The 19,607-nt window shown below is 46.5% G+C and overlaps 1 protein-coding gene across 3 annotated transcripts in view; it reads right to left on the reverse strand.

Moving 5' to 3' along the window:
• TMEM181 (transmembrane protein 181) overlaps positions 1-10,107 on the reverse strand; it is a 36,025-nt gene extending 25,918 nt beyond the window's left edge. The window contains exon 1 of one of the 3 annotated variants that reach the window (XM_054821311.1): positions 9,834-10,107. In XM_054821311.1, coding sequence (XP_054677286.1) covers positions 9,834-9,964 — 131 coding nt within the window. In that variant the 5' untranslated portion in view covers positions 9,965-10,107. Of the gene's footprint in view, positions 1-1,253; positions 1,777-1,907; positions 2,021-9,833 lie in introns of those variants that run through there. The other 2 variants (XM_054821312.1, XM_054821314.1) reach the window with 2 other exon arrangements.
• Positions 10,108-19,607: the final 9,500 nt, after the last annotated feature.

Here is a 19,607-nt window from a genome sequence, read left to right on the forward strand (position 1 = left end):
GTTCACTGTTTAACATCTGCCTTTTGGAAAGAGATTATATAAAATTTATGAATATACATAAGTGGAAGTTGATGATCCCCCACTAACAGCTTCTTTCTTACATCTGAAATAAAGAATAAAATGTTTGAAAGGCATTTATGGGAAAAGCAAAAAAGGTTCCTCACTCTGGAAGCACCTGTTCAAATGAGTAAAGAACTGTGCTTTGCTTTCCCGGTGGAAGATGCTTTAATCAGCCTAGCCAAGGCAATTTGAAGCTCAAGACTAGCCATCCAAGCATCTGCAGATTTTTCAGGCAGCTTTTACCACCTGTACTAAGTTTTATCCTAACTCAGACAGAAACTAAACATTTTACAATTAAATTTGAAACTAACTACAAAGGAACAGAAAGCACTGAGATACACACAGAGAAATATTAGACTTAGACATCTCAAATAGCAGTCAGTAAAAACTAAACTGCACTAATGCAATCTGTGATAGAGCGAGCTATGGAAACGCACACTCATAACAACTGCAATCTTTCAGTAGCCATTCATATGAGAGATGTAAAGGTAGGTTAAATCTTGCTCTTTCAGTAAAGTTTTGACTCAAATGGTTAAGCAAAATGTTTCTCAGGCTATTCCTCATCTTCAAATCACTTCTCATGCCTGCACAACACCATCTTTACTAAAGATCATCATGAAAACCAGAGCCTTTTATGCAATAGTTTTCACTTAAGTCTCTCACTTTACAGATGGGAAAGCTTTGACAAAACTGGGATTAAGCAGTAGGGAGCACAGAGTTGATATTAAAATCAGAAATAACTCACTTTTATGCACAGCAGTTTTTCTGACATACTAACCTCAACATCTCTGTCTCCAAGTACTCTTTTCTATTTTAGGCTCACTCCTAAACAAAACCATCAAAACCGCTTTGATTTAAATGATTAAATATACTACCTACATTCATAGCACTGGGTCTATCTGTACGCACTGCACTTTCTCATGGTTTAAAGACATCGCTTGCTTCAGTGTCCCTCAGAAGACCTTGAATTTCTTCTTGCAGATGTATTCCACAATGGTTAATAGCTAATGAGGCAGCACATGACTACATAGAAAGATGCATACAATTAATATTAAAGAGTACTACATAGTACTGTTATAGGACAACTGACAGCTAACCATGACTACGCTAAACAGTTCACGTGCAACAAGGTGGGTTCGGCTTTTTTCAGTATCTTGTTTGTTGTATTCATTGAAGTCTGAATAATTAGTCACGACTATAGCTCTATCCATGCAAAGACATATCCGGGAAAACAAGTTTTTCTTTTTCCTTAACAGACACAATCGGGGGGGGGGGGGGCGGTATTCACCACAGAAGAGGAAAACCAGCATTCCTCTAAAGAAGCGGGCAGTCACCCTCAGGTTTCTGACGGTGAACCATAGCCTCAGGAACATTAATTTAACCATTTAACCCTCGGTGATCTTATTTCCTTCATGAGGATTAACGCGTATAAACTTGATGACGAGATTCGAGTCTTTACAGGGGAAAAGCTTCAATTACCGCACCGACCAGAGGAAGATGTATCTTCTCCCGGACCCAGCCCCAAGCAAACCAGCACGTCCCGGTGCCGGCAGCGCCGGGTCGGTGCGTTGCCCCCCGCCCCCGAGACCTAGCGGACCGCGCCGGCGGCCGGGGCGGTGGCAGCCGCGGGGCACCGGGACCCTCCGCCGGGCTCCCCGTCGGCCGCTGAACGGCCGCTCCTGCCGCCAGCGCCCGAGCGCAGACCCGCGAGCCGCCCACCCCGCCGAGCACCCAACACGCGCAAAGGGTCCTCGCCGCCAAGCCCCAACTCCGCCGCGGCCTCGCGCCCCTCCCGCCCCCGGCGCGCGAGCGGCGACCACCCCGCTCCTCCCCCGCTCACTACTCACGGCTCCATCCCGGCGCCGCATGCGCAGTCGAGGCACCTCCTCCCCCTCGCCCGGGAGCTGCCGCCGCTGCCGTGGCACAATCGCGAGCGGTACCTCGCGGCGGCTTCCGCGTACGTCACTCGGCCGCCACGCGGCTCGGAAGACGTCACGACAGCCCCCGCTGCTCCTCAGCCGCGGGGCCGAAGGGCGATGCTGCTGGCAGGGGGCGGCGGCGCTACGGCGAGCCGGAGGGGACAGTGGCCTGCGGTCTGCGGCTCGCTCCCGACTGCGCGGGTCCTGCGGGCGGGAGGGAGCGGCTGGCGGCCCCGGCTTTGAGCAGGCACGGCGGTCGAGGCCCGGCCTGCAGCCTGAGGGGCAAACCGCCGTCTCCCGCGCGGTACCGCAAGCTGCAACCGCCGCTTTTCCAGAGTGGGAGCCGCCGGGTTGGGCAACGGGCGTAGTCACGGGCCGCCAACCCGCCCAGGCAGCCCCGACGGCCGCCCGGGGCCGCGGGAGGCAGAGCCTCCTCGGGAAGGCAGTTCAAATCGGGCGCTCAGCTTCGGCGCTTCGAAGCGTCACCTTCGCTTTGGTGAACAGGCCTTGAGCGCAAGCGTACGGCTTGTCCTTCCCTGCTGAACGCTGGGCGTTCAACATACGTCATTCTACGGGGGCGACAGCAGGGGTTTCCCCATTTCCAGCGCCCTTTTTCAGCTTCTATTGTAGTAGTAGCAACCACATTCATTGGAGGGAAATTTAAGCTTATAAACAGAAAATACATAAGATGGAGAAGTGGTTCTGAATCCAATTTAAGCCTGTCCGTTTTAGGCCTAGGGACTGACGTGAGACGTATCCACGCCAAACACGTGCGTGTTTAGTGCCCATTAGAGACAGCCTCCCAGTCTGCAAATGATTTTTTCCCCGGCCTGATCAAATGGCAATGGCTTTTTCAGTGGAATGAAAATGCCATCGCTGCAGTCACCTGCATGCAGCTTCGTGGTATTCAAGGGCTGTGATTAATGTATCATGTTCACAGAGAATTCAGTCAGCTCACAAGCTCCAGAAATTAAATCCTAGGAGTAAGCTATTACTTCAAACGCACTACTTAATAATAATCTCCAGATCGCACCTCACGCTATTTTATTCTTGCACAAATGTTGAGATGAAGATGGATTTTGTTCTGCTTTCCTATTAAATGTCCTGAGACTGGGCAACAAAGATTGTCAACCAATCCATTGGGTAGGAATGGTGAAAACCAGGCAGTTTTAGGGATTTTGCCAAGTTATATTTTTTATTCGTTTTTGATAACTCTAATATTTGCTTATAGAAAGCCAGCACTGCAGTTACTTAAACATGTGGGGATACCTGGTGTCTAGTCTAGGATAAAATTCAGAGTAACTTCCTGGCTTTGGTCTTTATCATATACATAAGGTAGAGCCATCCTGGGATGACCCCAGAAATGTTTACTAGATCAGTCAATATATATGATTTAACAATTATCTCTTCAACAATCAAATACTTCCATTAAAAGCTTACTTAGATGGTGAGATGGTTTCATTGCAGTTACATCTTAAAGGTACTTAACATTAATAATATTATTCCTTTCATTCAATTGCCCTATGGGTAATATATGTCATTACTGGTGACCTGTGGGACCCAGTATGTCTCTTGTGTAACACCACTAAACCCAAAAGAAACATGCTGGGAATTAATTCAGTATTTTATACTGATATTTATCCCATCAGTCAGATCAGTGATTTATAGCGCTGATGATTATTTAGTAATCTCATAAAAAGGCTGTCTTGAGAAGTGCATAATACCAAGTGATGAAGGAAAGGCATTTAGAAATTTTCGATCAACAAAAATCCCTGCGGTAGGGCAGATAATAAAGCTTTGAGTAATCAGGACAACCTAACAAACCATATGTGCTCAGAACAAGGTAGTGCGGCTAAGCCACAATTTGAAGTCATTAGGTCACAGGTGACTATGACATGCAGTGTGTAGCTTTCAGCACACTTCAGGCTTCTCCAACAAGTTCTCCCTGGCCAGAAAATGATGGAATAATGCTTACAGCAACTGCAACCATTTCCAGTGTTCTGGGAAGCGCAGTTGCAGAGTTACAACTGCTGCCATTTATGTGCGTGCATCTGAGCTGTTTGGATGATTGCTCCAATCCCTCCAGCACTCCGGTGTCTGACTAACATGAATGAATTTATTCTCCTCAAAACAAAACTACATTCTTCTCATGAAACAGGTAGGAAACTGAAGCATGGAGAGACAGCCTTGCCAAAACTTGGAGAACAGCGTGGGTCGCAGAGCTTGAAATCCAGCTCACTTCAGTTAGCCATGGGACCACATTTCTCTTTGCCATCTACCAACTTCCAAAGGGTTGTGAGTAGATCGTAAACACCTATGTTGCACCCTGTAAGTTTTGTGAAAATAATGGTATTGAGTTTACAAACTAAACACTTAGAAGGGAGGCACTGTGAAACCCCTCTCCCTCTGCAAGCACAGAGTCAGATTTTTGCTAGCACATATGTTTGTGCAGTAGAGTGGTGAATCAAATAATGGAAATTATCTGAGTTAAAAGCCACTCAGGAAAAAAAAAAAACAAACACCAAAAACCAAAACAATGATGTTCTGCTGGATTGGTTGCTCAGTCACTGTGCAGCTACAGGAATATTTGTGGGCAGATGAGGAAGAGAACAGAAATGTGTGACTAGGGAAAGGAGATCAAGGATGGCTTCCTCCAGCCGCAGAGCCAACTTATGGCAGCTTAAAGCAATCCTGAAGCTACAGTGTTAGTCTTCTCCTCCTGCTGTTGCAAGCCTTCTAGCCCTGGCTGTGTACTTCACACTGGGGTCATTCAGGTTCTTCCCCCAAATGCCAGGACCCAGCGGTGAGGTCTGGAAGAACAAGAGAGGTACCAGCTGTGGCTTGAAGCAGCCACTGAAGATCCTGCCCAGGTCTAGGCTGGAAGCAGCGTGAACCTTCAGGGAATTTGACTGCAATTCTCCAGCAAGGTCTTGCCGACCCCTTGGCTTCTCACAGACTTGGACTTTGAGCACTTGGGAAAGATTTTAAGAAGGTGGGAAGAAGTGTATCCTTATCATAACAGCCCTCTCTGGCAGAATTCAAGTTTCTTCTCTGAAGCACACAGGCACTAGAGTTTCTCTAAAGAAAAAGGAACATCTTCTCTTTATTGCTAAGTTGAATTATGTGCTGTTCTCTGGTCTTTTTGCCAAAGGAGCAGAACCACTGTGAATTAACTTTTCCCACATATTCTGAAGATTAGCTATGTTTTAATGAACTGCAAACACTAATAGGAGATGTTGAGAAATTAAGAATATCAGTATCATCTATAGTTACCTCTTCTGTTACCCATATAAGCAACATCAAGCATTAAAGCTGTAAGTTGAATAATACATTTCACAATGTCCTATGTATAGTCTTTTCTTTTTGATGTACAAAATGTCATATTATTGCATGATAGGAGTTTAAAATGTATTCCTTATTTAAAGCAGGGCGGATTGTAGGTCATTTATCTTATCTCCGGGTATTATTACTAAATTCAGTGTCGACATCGTGCTTCCCTGTATGAGCTGATTGGCCAGTGGGATATGTTCATTAACCTATACATTGATTTTTCAAGAATACTGAGCTGTTACTTATAGTTATGCAACTCTGATGTCAGACCACAATTTGGCCCACCCTCCTGCTTTCTCCTCTGTATCAGGTAGGCACTTTGGTTGGTTGCTTTCCTATCAAAATGTTTTCAGCATGCTGAACTCCTCAATGTTAGCTAGGGGATAGAGTTATGAAACTCCCACTGAAATAACTGTCAGCTGATTGTGATTGTGAGGTCTTCTGGTAAGCTTTGCGTATGTCGCTGACGACAAGTCGAAGAGATAAAAATGTAGATGGTTCAGTACCATCGGTACTAAGCTCTTTTCGTACCAAGAGTTTGCTTAAAATTGCCTAGTGCAGTGGATGGAGGCATCGGCTGCCAGCCCTCCATCAGTTCTCCCTGCGCCTAGTGCTGGGGGAGGAAGGAACATATTGGAGTGGGAGGGAGAGACACTGGAGAGCAAACTGTTCATTCAAGTGGCTTGTTTGGAGGTTTTTCAGGTGTATAAATTAGAGTAATCCCAAAGTTGCTGTAATAAATTAAGTGCAGTCACTTTGTGGCAGTCCCCAGGACTGATGGGACAGCATAAAACTTTTCCTTTCTTCTGCCTTCTCTGAGCTTATCTACTGCACCAAGTGTCTCCTGGTGTACCGCAGATTGATCTTAGCCGTACTAAGTCCAGACCAACCTTGTATTTGGGTTACCAATGAGGTTATTTAATATCGTGCCCATTGGTCTGTAAATATACAGCCTCTTTTATCAACCCAGACAGATGGCGTTAATCAGCATGCTGAGCCATGGCTAACCCTGCCCTCTCCATCCTCTCCCAGATGGCTGGGTAAACTAGCACTTGCTCGTGGGGAAATACACCACGAGGCACAATTTAGAGATTATTCCGGGCTATTGGCAGAAACAAACTCGCTAACATAGACACCCCTTCATCCCTATAGTGTGGATGAGTGCCCTGGGGCTCTGCGGAGTGAGGATAGCATAGCTTGAGATGGCTGAGGAGCCTCCCACCATTAGTTGTCACCCTGCCCAAAGAACAGGCTATTCACAGACAGCTGCTGAACCACATGTTCAAGAGCACCATGCTTTAAAGGAAACCATTGCCAAAAGACATCACTAAACTGGGACGGCCTCACAGCTGAATTGGAAATGACTCAGCCATCCATGCAAGCGAGAGCACAGTCACTTGGGATAACAGCTTCATCAGCCAGCGCTGAGCTAGGTCGTCCCTTGCACTGAATCCCTTGTCACTGAGAACGAGCACATACCAACACAGCGTACAACGAGCACTCCTGAGTCAAGAAAAGCAATTCCCCTGCCAGCCACAAAGGGACTTGATGTTTTTCCATTTCTGTATCAGCTCTGCCCCAAAGCTTTCCGGTTTTGAGTTTCCCTGTTGGCACTCTGAGAAAGATGTCCCTACAGAAATCAAGAGTGAGACTGCAGCAGCGAATTTTAATTTTTTTTTTTTCTAGCAAGTATTGATTACTTGCCAACTCATGCCCCTGCCCCCCCTTCCCTACCACTTAATGGACTGGTCCGCTCCCTTTCCAAAGAGGCGTTGGAAACCACCAGCTGATGGTCAAATGGCTTTGCTCAAGTGGGAGGGGAGAGTTAGGGCTGGCAGTGGTTGACAGCTGCACATTTGTGAATACAGTGTGTGAGAGGGAAAAAACATGTTTTTATATGGTTTTACCATCTCTTAATTTTGTCAGTCTGGTATATTATTTGCTTTTAGTAACCAGATTATTTTAGAGAACCTCCCTGATTTGAAGTAAAGACAAGCCACACTGCATTTCCTCAGTCAAATTTCCAAAACTCCTTCGGCCATCAGAGCAGTTAGTATCTCCATTACATCTCTGAGTGTGCTCATTTATAACCTGATCAAAGGTACTGAATAAAATAGAAAGAGGATGAAATACGTAATTCTCCTTCCCACAGGTGAGAGTTGGCTGTAAGAAGAATGCATGATAGCATCAAGAAATAGCAACGGACACTCTCCTCCTTACCAGGAATCTGAAAAGCAGGTGCCATTGCTACACCCGTCAATGATGCTAAAGGGAAACACCAGAACAGCAGGTATGCAGTGATAGTAAACTTATTCTATGCTAGGTCACTTAGGTTAAGGTCTTGGGAATGCAGAGAAGTACTAGCATGATTTCTAAGTCACGAAATGTTATTTCCTTGCCAAGAACCCAATATTACTCCACTTCATTCTAGATGACTTGCAGCTGATACCTCTTGGGGTACTCTCACTGAAGAAAGGGCAGTCTAGCCCTAACTCAAGCTCATTTCATTCGGTGGCGTAGTGTCTTCTCTTTTCAATACAGAAAGTCCCTCCATACACACTTTTAGTCATAAAAATGAGCTAATGACAATTTACCGTGGAGAGCTCAGGTTTCTTCTGGAAACACAGCTGAACAAATGCCTCTCCCAGGACCTCTTATTTGTTAGTCCAAAGCCCATGTCTCCCCTCTTTCTCCATTCTAGTGCCTATACTCATTATCGCAACACCGGATGCACACAGGTACCTTGCCACCACTCCTTATCACCTCCCATGGCTTCTCACACTATGCCCAGGTACAAGAAGCCGCTGTTTTGACAGGCAGGATGGTGGTTGTGTGAAACTCTGCCAAGCTGTCAGGCAGCGTTTCCAAACTCTGTGACTCTCTGTAGTCTTTGCTATTGTGAACAATGAGACAAATTCAGTGTAATGGAGCACATTCCCCTTCATTGGGGAAAACAAACACAGCATACTGAACTCAAATGATGTAAGCAGGAGAACTGGGGCACTGCGCACAGACAGGAGTATCTATACTCAGATTCATAGTAAAATAGAGCTGGAAGAGACCTCACAAGGTACCTTATCTTTCCTTCTGTCTCAGGAGAGTCTGCCAGATCTACATCTTTCTTAGTATGCATTTGTCAAAAGTTTTTAAAGAACTCCAGTGATGGAGATGGTACAGTCTCCCTGGATAATCCTTTCTATAGTGTTTTACCATCCATCCCACTCAGAAGTTTTTTCTTAATGTCTAGTATGAACTTAAGTTATTCTGCAGCATGTCCAAATGAGCATGAAGTTTCTCTTTACAGAAACTCCTATTCCCCCAACTTAGATGTTTCTTCTTTTGGGTAAGTTACCCAAATTTTCCTCACAGCTATATTTTCTAGGCCTTTGTTTGTCCATGTCCCTGTCCTTAGGCTCTCTTCCACTGGCAGGCCCTTGAAGTGTGGTGCCCAGACCCGGACACAGCTCCAGCTGAGGTCTGGAGTGGTCACTAAATTAGATGGTTTAATTCTCACATCTTGTGACCTGTGCTTCTGTTGTACACCCCAAATTGCTTTTACCTTTGTCATGTGAATAAGACAATGCCATTGTTGAAAGAGGTTATTTTATAAAGCATTAGAATTCCCATACTCTTTTTTACAAAAATGGTATATAACTGTTCATTCCCCAACCTGTATTTGTGTGGCTGAATAGCGTTCATTTTCTGTGTAGTTCCTGGCATTTGTTTCTCCTGATTTTCATTCTACTTTTTCAGACCCTTTCTCCAATCCAAAAATTATTTTAATTTATAGCCCCATCCTCCAACACCTTTGGAGTCCTTCCTACCCTTGTGTAATCTCAAAACATTAATGCTCTCCAGCCATCACTGGTCACTTATGGAAAGAGAAGACGGGCCCAGGCACAGAAGAAACACGGGTGTAGCCTGCTCAGTACATCTGTCCCTTTTGACCTCAACCTTTGCCAACCACTCTGATTTCCTAGCCGGTTTTGTAACTATTCCGGGATTGTTTCACGGCTGCTTTAGCCCACATTCCCCTAGCTTGCTTCCCTAGACCGTGGGAAAGGCGCAGCACAGAGGAACGCAAATGGAAATAGCTTTTATCACCGATATAAGGAAATTAATACGTGAGGGTAGAAGCAGTTGGACCTTCTGCCCAGAGGCGCTGCCAGACCACGTCCCCCCGGGCAGAGCAGACCAGACCGCCCCATCCGCCGCGGCGGGGCCCCCGCCGCTCCCCGCTGCTGCACGCCCGGGACTGCGGGGCCTGAAGATGGCTCCCGGGCTGGGGCGGCTGCTCCCGGGTGCACGGCACGAAACGGTGCCGGGGGTCGTCGCATGAAGCCCGGCCCCAGATTTCCCTCTGCCGGTCCCAGCCCAACCCCTCCGCTCGCCCCGTGAAGACGGCCTGGTCCCCTCCGGAGTCCCGACCGAGCGCCGCGGAGGCCACCCCGGACAAGCCGGGCGGAGCCCCGGCGGGCGGGCAGGGCCCTGGGTCCCGGGGGAGAGGCACGCCCGCGCCCGTACCGGTAGTAACGGTCATCCTTGTAGGGGGTGAGGTCCTCCTTGATCTCCCGGTAGGTCTCCCGCATCCGCCTGCAGAAGCGCTTGACCTCGCCGCACAGCGGGCTCCCGAAGGCGGCGAAATCCGCCTCCATGCCGCCCCGCGCCGCCTCAGGCCCCGCGCTCCGCCATGGCGCCCCGCCAGAGCCCGCCCGGCGCTGCGCGGCCGCGGGGCGGGGGCGGCGCAGGAGCCGCAGCAGCGGCAGCAGCGGCGGCGGCGGCAGGGGCGGGCCCTGGGCGGACGGCCCGCGCCCGCGGGGGCGGCGGGAGCCGCTTCAGCACCACGGAGAGGGGCGGCCGGTGCCCGCCGCCGCGGCCCGGGGGAGGCCGCCGCCCCCGCCCCGCGGGCCTTCCTGCGGGAAAGGGTGCGGGAGCAGGCGGGAGGCCCGGGGGCTCTGGCTCAACCTCCCCCGGCAGCGGATGCCGGGCAGCCGGGTCTCCCCTGGGCCAGGCTCCCGCCCGGCCCGGCGCTCCCTGGGGAAGCAAGCAAAGACCTCGCATTACCTCTGCTGGAAACAGCGGGTTTTTAAAAATAAAATTGGTTTGTTCTGAAAAACTTACCAGCTCTATTTAAAATTAATGTCCTGATTTTTATTGTCACTTTTACCCAATCTGAACGAGGCTGATTTGCACCACCAAAAAAAGGCCTAACATATGCGTAAAAGAAATCTTATGCTAAATCCACTTTTCATGGTCACAATGTCATAAATGGTCCAACATTAAGAATGAAGCTGTTTGGATTTTCAGAGTGGCTTCCGCTGAGCTCCAGTCAATTTTCAGAGTGCCATGTTAGCTTCATTTGCATTAAACTTCTCTTCAAAAAGAAATTCACATTTAAATCCTGTTTTAAATTATTCTATCAATTCAAACCTTAATAATTTCCATGAATTAATGGCCATCATAGTATCCATATTAAATATGAAAATACATTACCATTGATATGTCGTAATGGTTTCTAGAGAGTACAAATACAGAAGTCTGCTATACTGCCCCTCCCATGTAAATATCTTTCTTGTTCACGTTTAGGAATTTGGGCTAGGTTATTTCCCAGCCTTGCCCTTAGTCTGTATTTTATCACACACTAAGACTAAACACTTTTACTTAAAAGCCCACTTCGATGTCTCACCGCTACGTGGTGACAAGAGGTTATTCCCAGTGGTGCAAAGGGACAATAGGTCTCCCCCGGCAGGTGGGAGAGAGGAAGGATCACCTTCAACTGAGAATTTCTGTTTCCTAACTCTGAAAGTTTCCAAGCCTGAGAAGACATAGCAGCACGATAAAAGCCGCACGCACGCTTAGGCTGGAGACCAGAAGGTTTCTAACAACCACAGGACTGTTGCTCTGGAGCAGTCTCCAAAGAGGAGCAAAGAGCGCAGCCAGCGTTAGGGTAGAGCTTGACCAGCTTCTGAACGGCTACTTTGAAACCTCAGGACAGGCTCAGTAGGTCCCTCGCACTTCTGTGACTGGCGTAGTCAGGTAGAATTTTCCTGGAAATATTCATTTCAGGGTAAATGTTTCATTTGTGATTAAGATTTAGCCATGTTTTCCCTCAAAGCAAGAATTAAAATTCTTTGTTATGTGTGATGAATGTGCTGCTTCCAGCTCTCAGGCTCAGAGGTAGGAATTATCAATGGGATCTTTAAATATTTACCGAAAGGAGGAAATAAATCATTTAGGCTTCAGCCGAGTAAAAACACATTCACTGCTGGGAGTTATGCAATTACTGTAGCAAAGTAATAAAAAATAGGCTCAAAGATTAAAAACTGATTACCATTTAATTACTCACAGCTAAGTGACCTCTATTGCATTTATTTATTTTTTTTTTAAAACCCAAAACCCAATCAGGATTTGCTTGAGGGCCCAAAGCAGCACCATTAGAGAGATGCAATCTAGTTTCCTTCCTGCTGGGCTGAACATTATCCAGACCGGCTTCAAACTGTGCCAGTCCCCTACACCTCGACTGCTGCGGGAGGAAATCACAGCCCCTGTGGAAGGCTGACAGGTTACTCGCACAGAGAAGGTGTCAGCACTGACCATGTACTAAACCACCAACTTCTGCTATCAAAAAACCCCCCAGCCATTGTTTCAACTAACAACTACCAAACATTACAGAATTAAAATTAACAGGTGTGTGAATAGTTAAGTTTGCACTGTGTGAAGACTCAAGCTAATTGTGTATTCCCATTGCGGTCCCTATTAAACTCTCAAAGACTCTGAGAAGGTAAGGAAATAATTTTGAGTCTCCAGAGGTCAACACATCGATAAAACAAGCAGTGCACAGAGTCGTATGCATGCACCTGTGTGAAAATCAAATGTTTTCAGTGTATAGCCTCCTCTGCCCGGGAAATGACCAGACACTGACAGCGTGCAGAGCTGCACCAGCCGTGCCTTCTGCAGCCAGCACCCGAGGGCTACCGACACTGATGCTCTGTGAAGCCCAGCCACCTCAAAGTGACTTTGGGAAAATGATACTATAGTTACAAGTCTGGCCTGCTGCCTTTTTAAAAAGTGCAGCCCTTGCTACCCAGTAGCAGTTCCCAAGTAACGTTTTTAAGAAGAATTAGCTGCCATCTAAATGTTTTCATCAAAGGAATTTTAGGTTTTCTTTTTTTTTTTAATTAGAAAAATATTAGACCAAACTTTTAATATTAAACAGGCACTCCTATTAAAACTACCACTCTATTTTTCTTTTGTCAAAAGTTAATGAACGGAACATTTCTATTAGCTGTTCGCTTACCCCTGGCCCTGCAGATGCCTACAGGTCACACCTACTTTTATCGGTTGTCCTGCTTTCCTGTCCAGTGCAGTCACGGTGCAGATTGGGCTGGCACAGAAAAACGTTTAGTTCTGCAGGAAGCACGACTTCAGTAAAAGCAAAGAGAGGCCAAGGTTTTGACAGCTTTGCAAAAAAGATGCAAGAGTAACCAACAATTTACCTGCACTGGGCCCCTGCACTATGACTTGCCCTGTTCATTTCAGGGCACCCTAGCTCATCTATCCAAGCACAGCACCTTCTATGCCAACTTTGTTTTGCTGCTTTTCACAGCACCTAATAAAAGAGAGGCAGCATCAAACCGTGTCAAAGAACAAACCAATCTAAAGTAATACTCAGAGTCCTATAAATCTCAGTTAGAATTTAAGCATCTGGGACTCAATTCATCCCCCGAGTGCTTCTGGACTTCATGAGGGAGAGAAAAGCCCCAAGAGTCTAAGACCAAGACGTGATCAAACTCAACATCTGTTCAATGCGCTCATCATATCACGTCACAGGGACAGAGTTTATTTTGAGGGTGGAGCTTAACAGAAGTCCCTCACATAATTTTTCTTCCTGATTCTCCCCCTGTGTATAGTTAGCCTTTTACAGCATCAGCCACATGTATTAAATTGTGATAGTAGCTAAATAGAAAGCTTGGCAATCCACATAAAAGCCCCAGGATTATTACTCTGCGTCTTCCAGAAACAACAGCAGCTGGTGCTGAGAAGTTAAGGGAATAAACACTGCCAGCTCAAGTCCCTCTTTTTTCAGCAAAGGAACAAAACCCACAAACAAGCAGAAGTCCAGCTGCTCAGCAAATACCTTCTCCTTCAACACTGTTTTGAGCCGGAGAAAGGCAGTAGTGGCAGCTGCTGGCTGAAAAGAGTAACTGCCTTCTTCCTTCCCAGTGGAGTTAAGGACTGCCGCATCAGAGGGCACAGAAACAAGCCCACATCTGTACTGACTCAACAAAGATAAGAGAGTCCGTGCTGCTGTTATACAGCTGCAAATATGCCTCTAAATCATGCTGCATACAGGAGTTGTCACTGAGTATCCCCAAATTGCATGAGTAGAAACTGTGCTGAGCGCCACAGAAACCTCAGGACTTTGGTCCACCCTGCCCTCTTCTTCAGTGCCGCCTTGATTCTGGAAAACAAAAACCCCTGTCTTGCCTCAGGCCGTCATGGCTTGATTGTCCCCTCTCGACAGAAAACTACTTCGTCACAGCTAACCAATTATGTGATGACAACTGCTGCCACGCAGCCCTTGCTGCACATGCAGAGGGTCACAGCGGTGTCCTGGGGACAGAAAGGTTGGGGGAGCTCAGCAGGAGCGCAGCGCTCACCGTGAAGCAAGGCTTCTCATTTATTTGAAGAGGTGACACAGAGACATCAGCTGGGACAGCCCCTGACAGATCATCCATAACAAATCATCTCTGAGCTGACAGGGGCTTTGGAGCCACAGCTGCTCTTGTCATCGCCGGGAGGAATAAAGCTCTACACAGCTGGCTGCAGCTGGCAGCCCTGACCCTCACAGCGGCAGCAAGAAAGACTCATCACTCTCTTTTTCCTTTGGAGATGAATCTTCCCTGAATCTATCCTGCTTTGAAGAGATGTGAAGACAAGAAAAAAAATAAGATTTATAGTATCTTTTGATCAAAATTTAAGAAGAATCTCTTGCAAGGTGATTTCAAGGATAACAAAGAGGAAATCCTAATCACACCTGATTCACCCTCTTGTGTATCTCTTGGCATGCCTGGGTTGCTCTTTCCTCAACTGTCATGTAGAAAGCAATGGGAAGACTGAAATGGCCTAACTGGGAGCATGACTAGATTGCCCGTCCTATTGATAAATTAACATTTTAATATGGTGTTTCAGCGTGATTACTGGCTTTCAGATGTCAACTGTACTCAGAATAATAACTATCAGTGGCATATATTAGCTTAAATATCCCACTTGTATTAAAAGGAATACTTGTAAGGGAAATAAAACCTCAACAGCTTGTGGCATCTAGATAACAACTAGTGAAGACTTAAGAGTAGCTGCTTATTTTTAATTGCTGCTTACTTTTTGTATTTTGGTTACCTTAGTCAATGAAGTAGATCACAGAATCACAGAACGGTGGGGGTTGGAAGGGATGTCTGGAGATCATCTAATCCAACCCCCCCCGCCCCCCCGCTAAAACAGGATCACCTACAGCAGGTTACACAGGAATCATCACCATCTTTACTTTCCAGTTCTCACTCAGCATATTGCTGTGAGTGTACTTTAGAGAAAATTTTAAACACAATGTTGTAGTGGGTTGGCCCTGGGTCTCTGCCACTCCTTCCTCCTCACACTCTTTCCCTGCTCCAGTGTGAGGTCCCTCCCTCCAAAAACTTCTCCAATGTGGGTCCTTCCCATGGGCTGCAGTTCTTCACGAACTGCTCCAGCGTGGGTCCCTTCCACGGGGTGCAGACCTTCAGGAGCAAACTGCTCCAGTGTGGGTCCCCCACGGGGTTACAAGTTCTGCCAGCAAACCTGCTCCAGCCTGGGCTCCTCTCTCCACAGGGCCACAGGTCCTGCCAGGAGCCTGCTCCAGCATGGGTTTCCCAAGGGGTCACAGCCTCCTTTGGGCATCCACCTGCACCTGCACCAACTCCACAGGCTGCAGGTGGATATCTGCTCCACCATCATCCTCCATGGGCTGCAGGGGGACAGCCTGCCTCACCATGGTCTTCTCCAGGGGCTACAGGGGAATCTCTGCTCCAGCGCCTGATCTCTCCCCCTACTTCTTCACTGACCTGGGTGTCTGCAGAGTTGTTCCTCTCACATATTCTCACTCCTCTCTCCAGCTGCAAATAGCTGTTGCACAGTTTTTCCCCTCCCTTCTTGAATACGTTATCCCAGAGGCGCTACCACCGTCACTGATTGGCTTGGCCTTGGCCAGCAGCGGGTCCACCTTGGAGCCAGCTGACGCTGGCTCTGTCAGACACAGGGGAAGCTTCTAGCAGCTTCTCACAGAAGCCACCCCTGAAGCCCCCCAGCACACACACACACTTAAGGAAATCATCTTTTCTTCACCTTTCCCAGGCTCATCTTCATCCAAGCACCTCTCCTCCCCAATCCCCTGATTATCACTGCAAGTTACATCAAGTCTCTTCAGTGCGGCAATGGGTGGCAGTGGGGTGCAATCAGGACACAGAGGTTTCTGTCTGCTGCTCCCTCCTTCTCACACTTTTCCTATGTGGGTCCTCCACAGGCTGCTGTCTCTTTTGGGGTGTACCTGCTCCAGCATGGAGGCTGCAGTACCTCCAGGGGGTCATACGTGCTCCGGGGTGTGTGCGCATGTGTGCATATGTCCTCCATGGGCTGCACAGTCCCTTGGTGGTGGTGGGGTGCCTGCCCCACCATGGACCACCTCCTCCTCTGACCTTGATGTTCCCCTGCTGTTTCTCATTCTTTTTGTCACCAACTTTCTGTCTCCATCCTTTTTAAAATATGTTTCCACAGAGGCACCACCAGCTTTGCTGATGGGTTCAGCTGTGTCCTGCGCTGGGTCCATTTTCGAGCTGGCCGAAACCATCTGTGTCTGACATGAGGCAGCCCCGGCCTCTTCCCACAGAGGCCACCCCTGCAGCACGTCCCCTCTCCCCCCCGGCATCAGCACCTGGTATGTCATTATGCAGATAGAATACTTCATAATACTTTTCCATTATTCATAATACTTCTGTTTCTGCGCTGTTTTCTGTACATCTCAAGGGAAGCAATTAAAACTAACATGGAAGTAGTGAAAAGTGCCAGACATTTTGGAAAACTTACCTCCTTTTAGAAGCAGCTTATTGCCTACACAAACAGTCACACATTAATTAATGGCAGGAACCTTTAGGGACTGCTAGATCTAACTAGAAACATGCAGTATCACCAGGGTCTTATTCTGTGCTTGGGAATCTCCTTTCTCTAGCCAGTCATTTCTGGTCTGAACCACAAAGTTGAATACCCAGTTATAAATATCACATGACTTTTTTTTTTCAAAGTAATAGAAAAACTTAGACAATATAGGTTTTGCAGCACATGTTTGCAGCCCACTCGAGTGAGTTAGCTTTTGCTTGCACAAACCAACAAAAGTGCCTCCTACTCAGCCATTTAGGACTACAGCTAATTTGCAGGACTCAGGCATATTTCTAAGCTCCTGGGCCTGGGCACATGAGCTCACGAAAGACAGGGACTCCTCATCCACAGGCCGTCACTTCTCCTCCTCATGTAGGAAAGCAAGAAACCTGGGTGTGCAGACGGTGAAGGAGCAGGAGTGTCCTCCAGCCAGGTCATCATCTGGCTGATGGGGGCCCCAAGACCTTGACAAATGCTGATCTGTGCCTCTGGAGGGGCCAATTCGCCTTTGGTCATTGTGTGTTTCACACATTTACCTCAAAATCTATCCAAATGCATTTAACTGAAGCAGTCTTGATTGGAACACTTCACAGGATGGAGAATCCATGACTTCTTTGAGCTTGTTTCAGTGTTAATAATTTTCATCATTAAATGTGTCTTGCTTCTTTTTATACTTGGCTTCAGCCCCTGGTCTCCCAATCATTAGTGCTTGTTGTGCCTTTCCCTGCTAAATTAAAGTGCCTTTCAATACTGGTATTTTAGTTAAGTTTTTTTAAGATAGCGAGAATTATTTAATTATGCTCTTCTCTGAAATAAGCTAAACAGACAAATCTCTTGCTGTGAGGCATTTTCTTCATTTTTTGAACTTCATAGACTCTCCCTTCTTCCGAGGCAGTTTAAAAGCCTGGACAGCAGAAGCAAACCCAGTATTTTACCAGGTGAAATCACTTCCCTCCTTCCACTGCCCTGCTTACCAACCTGAGGACTGTACCAGCTCCTTTTGCAAGATCTCAGGATTGTTAGCATATCGCATTGAGATGCTTGTCCGCTCTGACCTGTGCCTCCAACTCAGACCTGCAGCTTTTGGAGTTAAATTGCTCATTTTGAAGATAAGTTCACATTCCTTGCTCCTAAATGCATAACTTTGCATTTGCCTATATTAAAAATGCATTTTGTCCGTAATGTTTCACTGCCTTGTCCTTAGTGCTACTTGCTTTTCTGGCTGTTTTGTGCCATGTCCAGATTTGACCAACCACAGTCCTGTATTTGCTTTTAAGTCCTGTTTACTGTCAGATCTAGTACCCACCTCTGAAAAATCCTATCAGAAACACGCCGCTCAGTGATGATTTCATGTCACAGGCTACTTTGTAACATCTCTCAGTTCATTTGTAATCCATTTAAAGCACACCTCGTTCACACTCGTTATTGCTAATTTCTTTATTGGAACCCCAGGCAGTATTTAATCAAATGCCTTGTGAATGAAATTTTATCTACAAATTGAGGTAATAACCTCAAATAACGGTGTCAAAGGACGCAGCGGGGTAAGGTCTCTTTTTTCTCCATAATAATGCATCACCTAAAATTACTTTCTCATGGTTTACGTCCTTATATTCCAGTTTTTAACTGACTCCTATATCATCCCTTTTTATTCTTTTGCCTGCTGCTGGAGTCAGCATGGCTGGCCTGCTACCTACTTCCTTTTTTCAAATATTGTTAGGTAAGCATTTTCTCAGGTTCCTGAAATTTCTCAGACTACATAAAATTCATTAAAAATGCACACCAGCTGGCTGGAATTCTCTTCAGCCTGCTCTATACCAGGCTTGACGACAAGCTAGCCAAGTCTTTTTGAAAAAAGAGTGAAACAGGATGAACTGACACAGGTCAATTCTGGTTAATACTGCAAGTCATCAACTATACTGCTGAGGAACAAATTTGATTTTGTACTTTAACTTTGTACTTAATTTACCCGTCTATTTTAGCAGAAAAGGAAGGAAGGTGTTAGGTGTGCTCAAGTCTAGCAATAAGTTCTCTAACAGTAAGTAGTATGTGATACCATCTTGCATCGCTCAGGGTGACAAAGTATAGCTAGCAGACTCCCACGTTTCTTCTTAAAGTTAGCTCATGTACTTTGGAGAGAGATATTTTTCTTTAGAGCTAAAATTGCAGCACTGGCTCTGGAGCTTGGAATCTCTTGACACACTGCCTAATGCCTCCATGTACCTTTTGCATCCTTGTGTGAGAAAGGAATTTCTTTAGAAGCATTTTATTTCGGGGCTGTGCAGTAAGTTTCAAGCTATAGTAGGATTCCATCCAGTTATTGCTGTCCACAAGAGAGAGCTGAGAATCACTAAAATTGGGATCAGTCACAGCTTAAACTAAGTCCACCTCCTGGGTACTGCTCATTGCATCTGTGCTATGAGCAACTGGCCACAACATAGCTGGCTTTTTCACATCTCTGCACTGCTCTCAAGACTCAAATTCTTTGATGATTCAAGCTGTCTCTCCTGGCTGCCTGTAGGTGTGCTGTCTGGTCCCTCAGGAAATTACAATGAATATTCCTCCTGCTAGTTTGCTCAAATCCACTGCTTTGCAGTCCCAGGTGATTTCTGTTGCAGCAAGAAATCTGTGTTTCACGTTGACCTTATTTTTGTGAAATACCATACAACACTGCTGCAGTCTGCAGCTCCCTGATCTCCTCCGGCTTTCCAAAGATTATATTTGGTCCTTTTAGCTGCAATCTGTATGTTCATTCATCACCTGCTCCATAGGAAAGTCCCCCTCCCGGTGAATTCATGCAGGCATGATGAAATGGTGTGAGCCATCCTGCCTTCCTATTCCTATTGCAGGTGCACCTCCGGAATTGGTGTTTGCTCTCTCTTCATTCTTGACGCACTGTTATGAAAAGCCCCCGCCCTCCCAACACACCGTTACCATCACTGATAGATCAAGTTCCTTTGAGGCTTGCTAGCATGCTGCACCACACACTAGGAAACCAGTGTTTTGTTGAAGTTGGTTTTATTTTGATTTTTTTTTCTTCTTTTTAATGGCTTGATTAATATATCAAGGGAAATAACAACATGGCAATAAAAGGGAAGCTATTAGAACACCGATGAG

This window comes from Grus americana, chromosome 3 (genome assembly GCF_028858705.1).
Source record: "Grus americana isolate bGruAme1 chromosome 3, bGruAme1.mat, whole genome shotgun sequence".
NCBI lineage: Eukaryota > Metazoa > Chordata > Aves > Gruiformes > Gruidae > Grus > Grus americana.